The 15,455-nt window shown below is 38.7% G+C and overlaps 1 protein-coding gene across 5 annotated transcripts in view; it reads left to right on the forward strand.

The window, feature by feature from the left end:
• MAPK9 (mitogen-activated protein kinase 9) overlaps window positions 1-15,455 on the forward strand; it is a 63,264-nt gene that overhangs the window by 10,785 nt on the left and 37,024 nt on the right. For 4 of the 5 annotated variants that reach the window (XR_004646935.1, XM_034780132.1, XM_034780131.1 and 1 more), the window contains exon 2: window positions 2,572-2,744. Coding sequence is in view for 3 of the 5 variants with exons in the window: in XM_034780132.1 (XP_034636023.1) it covers window positions 2,623-2,744 (122 nt within the window). In the remaining 2 variants the exon portion in view is untranslated. Of the gene's footprint in view, window positions 1-2,571; window positions 2,745-3,227; window positions 3,435-15,455 lie in introns of those variants that run through there. The other variant, XM_034780134.1, reaches the window with a different exon arrangement.

Here is a 15,455-nt window from a genome sequence, read left to right on the forward strand (position 1 = left end):
CTGGGATGGGGGGCAGCCAAAATTTTTTTTGCTTGGGGCAGCAAAAAACCTAGAGCCGGCCCTGGTTGTGTTGATTAGAAATTACATTGCAAATTCTTTCCCTCTCTTCCTTCTTTGTATGAGGCAAAGAGGTGACTGATTGATTTAACTCTTGCAACCCTGCCAGTTAAGAATGAACTGTTCATATGGTGGAGAGTAAGGAGACTGGAATTTTACTGATCGTACCTGCCCTTAGACAGGTGTCTGTCTGCTGGTTATGTTTATATCTCTAGTAATAGGCAAATAAATACGTCATTGATTGACTAGAAATAATTGGTCCTCAAAAACAGAACTGGATGTGTTAAAACATGAGGACGTGGCTCTTCAAAAGACTTTTTTGATGCAGATTTATGTGAAAATTTGTGGCTTTAGAAAAACAATCATTCAAACCCAACTGGTAATTCTTTAACTATACACCTGTGCCACTGAACAGAATTTCTTAATGTCCAGAAGAAAATAGCCTTCTGAATGTATCACGTCAATCTTTAACTCATCAGTTTAGTAAATGAAACAGCTGAGACAATAGGTAACAACATGTGAATTTAGAGAACGTTTTTTGACAAACTACAGTTATCTTTAGAATGTTGTTAGTTAGCAAGCACAGAAAGCAGTCCTTGAGACTGCTACTTTGAAGTAGTCAACATTGCACAGGCCTGTCCTATTCTTAACAGTTGGGTCAACATAACTACATTGGTCAGGAGTGTGTGTTTTCACATGCCTGACTGACATACCTATGCTGATGCTAACTTCCAGTGTAGATGCAGGTAGGGTTGATGGAAGAATGCTTCTGTCAACACAGCTGCCATTGCTCAGGGAGGTGGTGTTCCTACACTGTGTAGGGTGCATCTACATATACCATTATGCTATGTCAATGTAGCTATGCCAGCATAGTCTACATAGTGTAGAAATAGTCTGTAGAGTGTATTTACATCTTATTATAGACTCTCATGGATGCTGTAGGAACCAAATTTGAAATGGCTGGTGAGGTACTGTCTGGTAAATGTTTTTTTTTATTGTTTAGAGACTATTTTTGTGAAAATCTTCTCTTTATTTTTAAAGTGGTATGTTTTGGCTGTCTTCCCTTGTAACTTGATTAATTTAGTATATTGGTACTTGAAATTTGTTGTATTTCACATGTGGGACTTCTTTCCATGATTTATATGGTTATAGATTTATTTCTAGTTTTAGCTCTTGGAATTTCTCAATATTTTATTCTCAACTGAACATGCATGGAATTTCTCTTTTGTAGAAAGATGGGTGAAAGGAGTAGGAGATCTTAATCTTTTTTGAAGGAAACTCCAGGATTTGTAGATCTACATAATGTGACTTTTTAATAGCTCCTTGACCATAGTAAAGTTTTTATTAGAACATTAAGTATCTGCAGTCTTGAATCTTGCAAAAAGTAGGGCCTTGTGGTATTAATCACAGTCAAAGAACCAAACCTGAAAAGCCAAAAGTTGTTGCTTTTTTTCCCCCCTTCAAATTTTATCTTAAAGGAAATCCTGTCCTCCAAATCACTTGCAACCCCTCCCAGCTTGGTACTGTCTGCAAACTTTATAAGTGTACTCTCTATGCCATTATCTAAATCATTAATGAAGATATTGACCAGAACCAGACCCAGAACTGATCCCCGTGGGACCCAACTTGTTATGCCCTTCCAACATGACTGAACCACTGATAACTACTCTCTGGGAACACTTTTCCAACCAGTTATGCACCCACCCTATAGCAGCTGCATCTAGGTTGTATTTTCCTAGTTTGCTTATGAGAAGGTCAAGCGAGACAGTATCAAAAACTTTACTAAAGTTAAGATATACATCTACCATTATTGCTCTGATCATCTCATCCCTTCTCTTGAGTCCCTTTATTGGCTCTGTGCGTCTTTCTGCATAAATTTCAAACTCCTTGAACACACTTCTATGTCTTTTTGCAATTCTGTTTCTGCCTGTTATCATGGCTTTTCCCATTGCTTGCCAGGCCACTCACTGTGCTCTGCCCTTTTGTGCTACTGACGTCCATACCTGTTATCTGCTCTTGAAATGCACAAAGAAATGTTGAATATTGACATGAGATTGCAGTCACATACAATAGTAATAGCATAACAACTCCAGATATAAGTTTTACATTCTCCCCCTTAAAGGTTGCTGGTTAAATCACAGTCCCATGGAATGTTAAATTCTGCCGTTTGAATCAGTAAAAGAAAGTTGGGGTTATGAAGGAAACAGTTGCTCTATTTAGCAGTGATTTCATCCATAAAGATATCTGTGTATCTTATTTTACAAGAACTGGTAACTGGATAAAGAATGCCTAATTTGTTTAAATCTGTGAAGAGTCCATTTATTTTTGCCATCTTGCATATGTGTACATTATGTATTAATAATAAACCAAAGCACTAATAATAATTCCTGATGAAAAAAATCATTTAATTGTATATGTATTGAAAAATTGTTATACAGAAAATATTTAATAGATTTTAATGAATTTTACTGTTTAGAATAAACAATTGTTCAATATCTCTTTTTGTGTTTAAAGATCTTGAAAACTGCCAGGTCCTTGGGGGAAAAAACTACATGACACTGCAACATGAGTGACAGTAAATGTGATAGTCAGTTTTACAGTGTTCAAGTCGCAGATTCCACATTCACTGTACTAAAACGGTACCAACAATTGAAGCCCATAGGATCTGGGGCTCAGGGCATTGTTTGGTGAGTAATGCAAACTTTATTTAAACACAAACAATTTTAAATACAAAGCAAACTGTGAACATACTCTTGGTATAATGAAAAGGTGAACTCTACATGTGCCAGAATATAAAATGTTGATTGTAATTAATACATTTATTTCTTGCTACAGGGTTATGAACTAAGCAGGTTCTACAATACCTGCTTGCTGTAGTTTCTAGTATTGAATTTTTGTTTTAGGAAACAAAATTTAAATTCTTAGATATCTGCATAAGTTGTTAAAATGGGTAGCAAATTTCCTTCTCATTAACCATTTTATTTTTATTTCTAGTTCTTACATTCCCCATGTAGTTATGATATTACAGTGTACATACAGTGTAAGGTATGACAATGAGATGGTGAGAGATTCTGGGTTTTACTCGTTTCTTCATCCTGGCCCCCTTTTTCCCCCCCCTTTTATTCCCAATCACTCCTATCCATTTCTAGGAGCCATCAATGCAGTGCCTTGCCATTAACTGGCAGGATGAGGCAAATCAATGTCATTGTCACTCCATGGATTAACCAGAAAGGGATGCTGTGTGAGGGGTTGGGCTGGCCGTCTCTTCCTTCCTCAACTATGTGTCCAGCCTCCACTGCCCCAGGATGTGCGAATCGTTAGTCTGATCCTGAACCTTAGTCTCTTGTATGGCACCACAGCACTGGGCCAGCTTAAAGGTAAAACTTTTCAAATGTTTTTTAGACTGCAGCTATCAGCTCTACCCAGATTACCTGTCAGGCCCATATTTTATTGGGCAAAACTTACTTGGTACTAGCAGGAATGTGTAGGTAACTGTAAAAGGATATTAGTGGTCAAGGGGGCAGAAAGGCATCACCAAGAATACCCTGGTATTGAGTTAGAATAACAGCCTGTTACACTTTAAACGTACACTTTTTTTTATATTTTTCTACCGTTATATGTATGTGAAACAAATTTATTTAATCTGTTCCATTTTCAATTGTTGTGGATGTATCTGAAATGCCATTGTTCTGCTATTAGGCAAGAAGTTTAAAAAACAAATTAAAATGGAAACTTTTATTCTTCTTTGAAATTTGTGTGTTTGAGTGAGGCATGTGCAGTCACTACATGTTAGATATTAGTGATTATGTTTGTTTATTTGGTGTATGCAATCCTGTCGAGCCAAGCCAAGTTCTTATCAATGATGTTTAAGGCATGAAGACCTTCAGGAAATTGTCATTTAGCAATCCTCAACAATGTGTCATAGTTTGTGGCTGCCCACATTGACATAATGGACTGTCTCTAAAACAGTGATTAGGTAAACTTCAGTATAACATTTAAATTTTTTCAGATTAATGTATTTTTTGTTAACTTTAATTTCTTTATATTAGTACCAGATGGCATGAGGAATTTAAGATGGAAATGACCACCCTTTTTTTTCTAAATATGGTGCATTTCTGATCTGTCCCACTTCCCTGCTGCTACAAACCAGAGTGCTCCCTCAAGGTGAAGTCCATTGCTGAGGTCGGGCTGTAGGGTGGGAGGAGGGATGATCTGATTTAATGGTTTGGTTTGAGAATTCTAGATTGAAGAGGAAGGGGAGGAATACAAATCAGAGGTACAGAATTTCTCGTTTTCTTCTGCAAACTGTCTTCAAATTAAAGAAGCAGCCCTTAAAACTACATCTTGTAAAATATGTATGGAAACTTGCCAAAAATCAGCATTAATAATCCAGTGCTTTCAGTACAAAGACTATGCTCCCCTAACTGTTGTACTTCCAGTTTGTTAGCTGGAAAGTTGTAGCTTCCAGGAAGTAGGGTTTTTTTGCTTTTTAAAAAAGGGTTTTTTGGTTAATCATAAGGTTAATTTTAAAAAGACTTATTAGTCTGTCAAAATCCAGTTGAATTCTGAATCATTGGTGGGGGGGATCTCCATTACTCAGTTCATCATTTTAACTACAGGAGATTTGGAGTTAGTTATTTCTTTAACAATATGAGAATAGGAGCAATGAGAGTTGCCCAGGTTTTATTAAGAACCAGTGTTAATACTGTTCCACTTTTCCTTTTGGTTGATATTAATATGTGCATAAGAACATAAGAATGGCTGTACTGGGTCAGACCAAAGGTCCATCTAGCCCAATATCCTGTCTATCGACAGTGGCCAATGCCAGGTGCCCCAGAGGGAGTGAACCTAACAGGTAACGATCAAGTGATCTCTCTCCTGCCATCCATCTCCACTCTCTGACAAACAGAGGCTAGGGACACCATTCCTTACCCATCGTGGCTAATAGCCATTAATGGACTTAACCTCCATGAATTTATCCAGTTCTCTTTTAAATGCTGTTACAGTCCTAGCCTTCACAACCTCCTCAGGTAAGGAGTTCCACAAGTTCACTGTGCGCTGTGTGAAGAAGAACTTCCTTTTATTTGTTTTAAACCTGCTGCCTATTAATTTCATTTGGTGACCCCTAGTTCTTGTATTATGGGAATAAGTAACTTTTCTTTATCTACTTTCTCCACATCACTCATAATTTTATATACCTCTATCATATCCCCCCTTAGTCTCCTCTTTTCTAAGCTGAAAAGTCCTAGCCTCTTTAATCGCTCCTCATATGGGACCCTCTCCAAACCCCTAATCATTTTAGTTGCCCTTCTCTGAACCTTTTCTAGTGCCAGAATATCTTTTTTGAGATGAGGAGATCACATCTGTACGCAGTATTCAAGATGTGGGCATACCATCGATTTATATAAGGGCAATAATATATTCTCCGTCTTATTCTCTATCCCCTTTTTAATGATTCCTAACATCCGGTTTGCTTTTTTGACCGCTTCTGCACACTGCGTGGACATCTTCAGAGAACTATCCACGATGACTCCAAGATCTTTTTCCTGATTTGTTGTAGCTAAATTAGCCCCCATCATATTGTATGTATAGTTGGGGTTATTTTTTCCAATGTGCATTATTTTACATTTATCCACATTAAATTTCATGTGCCATTTTGTTGCCCAATCACTTAGTTTTGTGAGATCTTTTTGAAGTTCTTCACAGTCTGTTTTGGTCTTAATGATCTTGAGCAGTTTAGTATCATCTGCAAACTTTGCCACCTTACTTTTTACCACTTTCTCCAGATCGTTTATGAATAAGTTGAATAGGATTGGTCCCCTTGGGGACCCTTGGGGAACACCACTAGTTACCCCTCTCCATTCTGAGAATTTACCATTAATTCCTACCCTTTGTTCCCTGTCTTTTAACCAGTTCTCAGTCCATGAAAGGACCTTCCCTTTTATTCTATGACAACTTAATTTACATAAAAGCCTTTGGAGAGGGACCTTGTCAAAGGCTTTCTGGAAATCTAAGTACACCATGTCCACTGGATCCCCCTTGTCCACATCTTTGTTGACCCCTTCAAAGAACTCTAATAGATTAGTAAGACACAATTTCCCTTTAGAGAAACCATGTTGACTTTTGCCCAACAACTTATGTTCTTCTATGTGTCTGACGATTTTATTCTTTACTATTGTTTCAACTAATTTGCCCGGTACCGACGTTAGACTTACCGGTCTGTAATTGCCAGGATCGCCTCTAGAGCCCTTTTTAAATATTGGTGTTATATTTAGTTATCTTCCAGTCGTTGGGTACAGAAGCCGATTTTAAAGAACAGGTTACAAACCCTAGTTAATAGTTCGGCAATTTCACATTTGAGTTCTTTCAGAACTCTTGGGTGAATGCCATCTGGTCCCAGTGACTTGTTTAATGTTAAGTTTTTCAATTAATTCCAAAACCTCCTCTCGTGACACTTCAATCTGTGACAGTTCCTCAGATTTGTCACCTACAAAAGCTGGCTCAGGTTTGGGAATCTCCCTAACATCCTCAGCCATGAAGACTGAAGCAAAGAATTAATTTAGTTTCTCCGCAATGACTTTATCATCTTTAAGTGCTCCTTTTCTATCTCTATCATCGAGGGGCCCCACTGGTTGTTTAGCAGGCTTCCTGCTTCTGATGTACTTAAAAAACATTTTATTACCTTTTGAGTTTTTGGCTAGCCGTTCTTCAAACTCCTCTTTGGCTTTTCTTATTACATTTTTACACTTAATTTGGCAGTCTTTATGCTCCTTTCTATTAACCTCGCTAGGATTTGACTTCCACTTTTTTTAAAGGAAATCTTTTTATCTCTTACTGCTTCTTTTACATGGTGGTTAAGCCACGGTGGCTCTTTTTTAGTTTTTTTACCGTGTTTCTTAATTTGGGGTATGCATTTAAGTTGGGCCTATATTATGGTGTTTTTAAAAAGCGCCCATGCAGCTTGCAGGGATTTCACTTTAGTCACTGTACCTTTGAATTTCTGTTTAACTAACCCCCTCATTTTTGCATGGTTCCCCTTTTTGAAATTAAATGCCACAGTCTTGGGCTGTTGAGATGTTCTTCCCATGACAGGGATTTTAAATGTTGTTATATTATGGTCACTATTTCCAAGCGGTCCTGTTATTATTACCTCTTGGACCAGCTCCTGCGCTCCACTCAGGACTAAATCTAGAGTTGCCTCTCCTCTTGTGGGTTCCCGTACCAGCTGCTCCAAGAAGCAGTCATTTAAAGTATCGAGAAATTTTGTCTCTGCATTTCGTCCTGAGGTGACATGTTCCCAGTCAATATGGGGATAATTGAAATCCCCCACTATGATTGAGTTCTTAATTTTGATAGCCTCTCTAATTTCCCTTAGCATTTCATCATCACTATCACTGTCCTGGTCAGGTGGTCGATAATAGATCCCTAATGTTATATTCTTATTAGAGCATGAAATTACTATCCATAGAGATTCTATGGAACATGTGGATTCACTTAAGATTTTTACTTTATTCGATTCTACATTTTCTTTCACATATAGTGCCACTCCCCTTCCCCTGCACGACCTGTTCTGTCCTTCCGATATATTTTGTACCCCGGAATGATTGTGTCCCATTGATTGTCCTCAGTCTACCAGGTTTCTGTGATGCCTATTATATCAATGTCCTCCTTTTATCACGAGGCACTCTAGTTCACCCTTATTAAAATCTTATTATTTAGACTTCTACCATTTGTGTATGAGCACTTTAAAAACTTGTCACTGTTTATTTGTCTGCCCTTTTCTGATGTGTCAGATTCTTTATGTGAATGTTTCTCGTCTGATCTGGCCCTTACATTATCCTCTTCCATCCTCTGTTCCTGACTATAACCTAGAGAATCTCCAATAGACTCTCCTCTAAGAGAAGTCTCTGTCCAATCCACATGCTCCTCTGCAGCAGTTGGCTTTCCCCCATCTCCTAGTTTAAAAACTGCTCTACAACCTTTTTAATGTTTAGTGCCAGCAGTCTGGTTCCACTTTGGTTTAGGTGGAGCCCATCTCTCCTATATAGGCTCCCCCCATCCCAAAAGTTTCCCCAGTTCCTAATTGAATTTAAACCCCTCCTCTCTACACCATTGTCTCATCCATGCATTGAGACTCTGAAGCTCTGCCTGCGTACCTCGCCCTGCGTGTGGAACTGGGAGCATTTCTGAGAATGCCACCATAGGGAAGAGACTGAAATCCAGGACCTCTAGCAGCCTAAACTTGGTCTTCAGGACGTCTCTCCTACCCTTCCCTATGTCCTTGATATCTACATGTACCACGACCACCAGCTCCTTGCCAGCACTACACATAAGTCTCTCTAGATGCCTCGAGAGATCCGCAACCTTCGCACCAGGCAGGCAAGTCACCATACGGTTCTCCCGGTTATCACAAACCCAGCTATCTATATGTTTCTAATGATCGAATCTCCCATTACTAACACCTGCCTTTTCCTAGTAACTGGAGTTCCCTCCCCCGGAGAGGTAACCTCAGTGCAAGAGGATACCCCAACACCATCTGGAAGGAGGGTCCCAACTATGGGAAAGTTTCCCTCTGCTCCCGTAGACTGCTTTGCTTCCTTGGGCCTTTCATCCTCGTCAACAGCGCAGGGGCTGTCTGACCTGAGGTGGGACAATTCTACAGTGTCCCGGAAAGCCTCATCAACATACCTCTCTGCCTCCCTTAGCTCCTCCAGTTCCGCCACCCTGGCCTCCAAAGCCCGTACGCGGTCTCTGAGGGCCAGGAGCTCCTTGCACCGCTTGCACACATACGCCACCCACCCACAGGGCAGGTAATCCTACATGCTACACTCAGCGCAATAAACTGGATAGCCCCTACTCTGCTGCTGGGCTTCTGCCTGCATTGTCTCCCAGTTAATGAAGGGGTTGTTTAAAGCAAGAAGTTTTGACTGTAGTTTAGTTTATAGGTTTTAAAGCAAAAACTTCCCACTCCCCTTCCAAATTCCCTTGTGAAACTCCCTGTTAGCAGCCCCTGTTTGCAAAGCTCCCTGGTCGCTTGCGCACTGCTTTATAAAGCCCTGGCCTGCTTGATAGCCCCGCCCACTGACTAAGGCTCAGCCAATTAACAGAGGCTTTTAGCTTTCAAACCTTCCTTTGAAGCTCACAGCTTCCAACTGCCAGCCATAGCACACGGTCCTTCAAACAAACAACCAAACAGACAGATAAAAAACATGGCACACAAGTAACAAATTTGTTCTAATCTCTAATGTTGGTGTTTGCTGGTAGAGGGAGTCTTTTTTTAACCTCAAATAAAAAAATAAAGATTTTTGGAAGGCACCCAAAGAACTTGGTTCCTTCAGAGAGTGTTTTAACTCTCCTCCCTTCCTGTTTAAGGGGACTAATCACATATCACCTTTTTATATTGTAGACAAAGTATAAAACTCAGGGTTTTCCACCAAGCTTCTGTTTCTTTCTTAGTTTGTGACTATTAATGTATTTGAGCTTTTATGGCAAGTCTAAATCTACCAAAGTTTTACACACCTCTTTCAACACACGTTTTTTCCCCCTTCATATTCTTCTCTTTCCTATCGGAGGAGGGTTTGATGTAAATCATGATTTAAATCAATTTGATGTAAATCACTAGTTAGGAAGACTCTATTTAATCCTGGATTTCTACATAAAAGTGCATTCTTGTTGGTTTGTTTTAACCTTGATACATATTCTTCACAACTCAGTTAGATGTAGGTTTCATTTTTAGAAGGTACACACTATATATTTTTTAAAGTGATTTATTTTGAAAATTTTTCAGATTAGTTTTACAGCTATATCAAAAAATGAATGATTGTTCGGTTATTTAATTTATCAAAGGTAATTGAAACAGATATTATGAAGTCATTGGAAGGTGAACTATCTCCAGTTCAACAGGTTAATCGTAAATATTTGGAGGATTTTCTTGCCATGCTGTATTAGGAGGAGAACATCACCAGACAGACATTTAAATTGTTTTATTTAACTAAAACAACAACGTGATGTATTCTGGATTTTTTTCTTCAACAGCAAACATAATATTTTAACAAAACAAGCATATGAATTTTTGAATTTAGTTAAGCATTCAAGTTTTTTAAAATCAGGATTGTTTTTGTTAATTGTTTTTAACTAAAATAGTTAAATGATTTAAAAAAAAAACAAAACAAAAAAACCAAAAGTTAAATTGACTGTCAGCCAGGTCAACATGAAAAACTTAAAATAACTCAGTCGTCTTCACCTTCATTTTCCTGTTTGTTCATAATCTGGAAAAGAAAAACAAGCTTTCCTGTTTTTTCGGGTCCCAAACGATTTCTCAATTTTGGAATGAATTAGTCCAAAGGAAGAAAATATTCTTTCTACACCAGCAGAAGAAGCTACTGCTGTTAAGTGATTATCACTTCAACAGTCTCTGAATCAAAGTGCTTAAGTGACTTCCACCAGTTCACTGGTGTGACTTTTTCTTTAAAAAAATCATCAGCAAAGATATATTTCTTGAATGGTTCACCCTTAGCTCTAAAGTTTATTATCGTTGGCATTATGGAGGGATGATTGCTGGATGTCCATGTCATAGCCAACTCTTCTTCAGCAGTTAAGGTTTGACCCTGGGTACTGAGTATTGAGAATATTTGCAAGAAAATCAGCTGGAGATAGTGCTTGTCCCATTTTTTTTTTTTTTAATGCATGTAATTTAACTCTCTCATTGTATATTTATCTTTTTATGCTCTCACTCAGTTCCTTCCAAATTTCAACGGCGTCAGCAATAAAACAGCTATTTTCCTGCATTTTGTTCAAGGCTACAGAAATAGGCTTCACAGTACTCAGTATGTGTTCAGCATTTCTCGTAAGCCCAGTGTTGAGAACTTCGGCTGTGACAGTGCCATCTATTTTTTTTTTTTTTCCAGTTTCGTTCACAAACAGTCATCAGATTAGGCCCGTTCTTGATATAGTGCTCAAAACAGTCCACTAATGAATTCCATCGCATGTCTTGTGGGAGAGTTAGCTTGATTCCTCCCACTTTTTTCAGAGCAGCTTCTGCAAAGGGGTTGTTATGGAAGTATTTTTCAATTACAGCAACATTAGCTTTTATTTCTGGAAGACTGAAGTCTTTGGCTAAGAGGTGCATCAAATGAGCACTGCAACTGTATGTTATTAGCTTGGGATTCTCTTTGCTGTCTTCTAAATTTCTTCTAATCTTGGATACATTGTCTGTGACCAAGTTGCATACTAAACTCTTGAATTCTCTCTCTCTTCCCCCCCCCCCCCCCCAGTTTGTTATAGCTTTGTAGAGGAGTGGACCCACCCTTGCGGCACCTCCTGCTGGTGACTTCTGGGAATTAGCTCGTTCCAGCTCCGGAGTGCCCTCTGCAGGCTGGGTGATCCGCCTGTCCTCAGGCCCCTATGTCCCTCCCGGACCTGGTGCCCTTGTACCTGGGGTGCCGCTCCCTAGCAGTAACCCCTCAGTCTTAGGGTCTCCCCTTCCTGGGGAACCCCCACCCACTATTCCCACCTTGCCTCAGTATAAGCCTACTACCAGTCATCGTCTAGCCCCACGCCCTGGGGCAGACTGCAGTATCAGCCTACTCATCACTGGCAAGGCTGGTTTGGACCTGCTGCCTTTGCCTAACCCTGGGCTGCCCTCTGCAACCCCCAGTACCTTTTAGCCCAGTGCTAGGCCGCAGCCTGGGGCTTTCCAGGCTGGAGCTCCCCAGCTCCTCTGCCTTTCACCAGCCCTGCTCCACTTATGTACCTAGTTTCTAGCTTCCTGCAGCCAGGCCCTTCTCTCTCTGAGCGCAGAGAGAGACTGTGTCCTTGCTCCTGGCTATCATTGGCAGATAACTCTGAAACTATAGAAAATGATGGTGATCTTGAAGGTGGATGGATTCTCCTAACAAAATAAGTCAATGCAGTTATTTAATTATTATTATCATACTGCTCATTTAGTATTACTCATTGCATTCACTGACACTCAGTATTTCTTTAAAGGTGAAATTGTAAAAGGAGAATCTGTCCATTTCAGCTATTTATTTTTTTTATCACAACTGCATCTAAAATAATAGTACCCTACAGTAACAACTATATTTTTTGCTCAAACAAGAGAATTCAAGAATAGTCCAGAAGGAAGACAGGCAGTCCTTAAGAAAGAAGTATGAAATAAAAAAGTTTACCAACCTGAAGATCCTGCATGTTCAGACATGTTCCTTTCATCATCTTCAACGCAGCTTCCTCCTAAGAAGGAACACTTCTCATGATGTTGTTTCATTCGGGCAACCAGGCCTTGCATTTCTTTGTTGCATTGTTTGCATTTTGCATGCATGGCTATCTTACCCACAGATAGAGGAACTTCATTAAAATATTCCCAAACTGGGTCTCTTTTATGGCCTGCTGCCATTATAGGTTTCCCTTCTAGTGAGAGAATTGTATGGTAGATCTCAAATCAATTAAGGCTACACTCCGAAAGACCTGAAGACTTCTGGAATATGCTGCTCAAACAGTTTCACTTTTGTTTCTAGTGTATATCCCTCCCTTCTCACATTTATCTCAAGACTTCTTCTTGTCCATATCTATTCCGCCCCTAACAATCTTCTGTTCATTGAACTTTTTGAAACTTTGCACTTTTAGAGAGAGGTAAAGGATTGACCCTGTGTACACAAATTTGCAGAGGGACAGTAGGGTTGAGGTCTGTTATTTCTCACCTCCATATATTAATTATTTATTTAAAAACCTTTTTGTTGTTAACAAGCATGTTACCTCTGGAGACACAAAACCACAGTTTGAGAACTGCAAAACTAAGCATCTTTGATGGTATCTTCTAGATTGAGCACTGAGTCCCATTGGGTAGATAGAAAGATGAACTTAAATAATCTGTACACAAGCCTGTGGAACCCCATAAGATTGGGTCCCTAATCCATGAACTGTTGGAACTCATTTACAAAACTTTTCTTAAACATTACATGAATATATTGTCTCGTACTATAAAATTAGAATTTATAATCCCTATTCCATTATGAGATATGAGCTATAATGTATCTTAATTAAAACTATCTTTAGATAGGTTTTTTTCCTCAAAAAGCTTTTTAATAAATAAATCAAAAAAAAATAATATAAATTTTTTTTTTTTTTTTTTTTTTTTTTTAAATAAATTGATTTTTATCCACCCTGTTTCCTATAGACTTTGATTTCTTTCCTGGCTCTCTTCTGTCTTCAAGCTCCCACCTCCCCCATGGACTCCCTAATTTTCCGTGTTTAGCTTCTTCCCTATTCCAAAAATATTCCTATATCAGGCTCCTTCAAGCAGCCAAGCTATGATCTTGAGGATCCTGCTTTTTTTCATTTCTGAGATGTAGGCTGTGCCAATGTCTGTACTAGAGGAAACATTTCAAAATGACACATTGAATGTTTTTAAACAGTATTACAAAAAGAGATGGCATAGATATCTTAAGATTTAAACATATAGGTTCCTAAGATTAAACTGACTATGGGAGCCAAGTGATTTATTCTTGAAGAGATGTTTTACTGAGAGTAATCGCAAGGAATGTAATGCAATAACTTACTGTATATAGTTTCTTTCTTTCCAGTACCCTTCACAGACTAGTTGAGAGCAAAGGCACAGTGCCTAATTAATGGTGAAGATGAAAAGTCTATATTTGTAAAGGATAGTTGACAAGAACTATTCTTGCCCAGTAATAATCAGAGCAACACAATAACAAATAGCACTTGACCTAAGGGTTTGTGTTGCTGCTTGAAAACTTTTTTGGAAAGGAAAGAAGAGAGTCAGTGGTGAAATTGGCAGTGTACGAATTACTTATAGGCCACTGTAGTTCAAATAGATATACTCTGTCTACTAAAAAAGAAATAACTTGGTTACCACAGCAATGAGCATTGTATAAATGCCTAGACAGAGAGATAGGTAAGAGTAGAGGCAGGGAGGAAGTTAAATCTTTGGCTCTTTCAGATGTGTATGTATTTTATATAAGGGCAGAAACTGGTATTTTGAATTTCTTGTGTACAGGGATGTAAATTAATAAAAGTCAGGGTACATTTTGTTCAATCTGCCAAATGTCACTTCTTAAAATTATTGTATTTCCTGATGCAACTCTGATCATAATTATTAGTGATGTATTGTCTGTCACATGGTATTGTAAGTGCATTCTTAGTCTGCATTATGGTTTACTGTTAGCAGAATGCTATAGAAAACCACTATTGCTAGTGGTGAATGCCCTAAACGATCTTTTATCTGAATTAGAATTGTGAAGAATTCACACAGGTGGATGTTTTTAATCTCAAACATCTGTAAGAGAATCACTGTGTGATATAGGATGTTGGAAGAGTATCTCGTTCAGATGGAAGGAAACTTATTTAATAGACTTCCCATTATTAGCCCAGTTGATAAGGAAAATTAAGCAGATTTTGGCAAAATAAACCAACTTCTATAAAATGTTGTACCTGTAGCAGTTTTCATCTAGATGTCTGTCTTTTCCTTCCACTGACTCCTTCTAAAACTAGGTGTTTGAATTTAGAATGATAGGGAAATAAAAAGACTTCTTGCTCAGTGGTCTGAAAGGTTATATGATGCTTCTCACCATAAACAAATAATGAATTATAGAGCATTTGCAAATGAGTACTTGATTATGGTATAGGCCTTTTGGCTTTTTTTAAAAGTGTCTTTTTGTAATACTACTAAATATTAGAGTTCTTGGTTTCCCTTACCATATTGCAGTTTCAAACTTGCTTTCGTACTGGTTAAACAATCATAAAACCTTTTAATTAATTTCTTTCTGTTTGTAGCAGCCGACCAGGTTTCTTTCCTTAGCCTGTATGTACAGCATACACAACTTAATTTGAAATGTTGTCAAGGCCCCTCCTGTAGATCAGCGAACATGGAATGGGTGAAAGTTGTGGCTACTGACTTGCTTGTATCCCTACTGAGAGAGTTTGTCAGATTTGTCACCTGATCTCTAACTTCTGGAATAAAAATGAGGACTTTATTCCCCTTAAAATCATGCATGTATGCATTGCTGTTGGGGCAGTATATCTACTTGTGACTGAACTTGATACTCCTGGGGGAATTCGGTGCCAAAAAATTAAAAATCTGCAAAATTCTGTATATTTTGTCAAAATAACACACTATAATCATGCCCGTTTCAATTATTTTGGTAGTTTATTTAAAAATACCTGTCAGCAGCTATCTGTAATAATACAGACAACAAAAATTTTCACCCGGAGTAGAGTTAAAGAAACCCCTACAATAACCCAGTTCCTGTTTGTCTGCCACACCCCTTGCCCCGTGGAGCCCAGCTGTGGGGCGGCCCCCAGACCAGACACCTGCATCCCCTCCCCCTCAGAGCCCAGGAATCCAGAGGGAGAAACTGTCTGTTGTTGGGTCCTGGGCTTGT

Source organism: Trachemys scripta, chromosome 8, assembly GCF_013100865.1.
Source record: "Trachemys scripta elegans isolate TJP31775 chromosome 8, CAS_Tse_1.0, whole genome shotgun sequence".
NCBI classification, from domain to species: Eukaryota; Metazoa; Chordata; order Testudines; family Emydidae; genus Trachemys; species Trachemys scripta.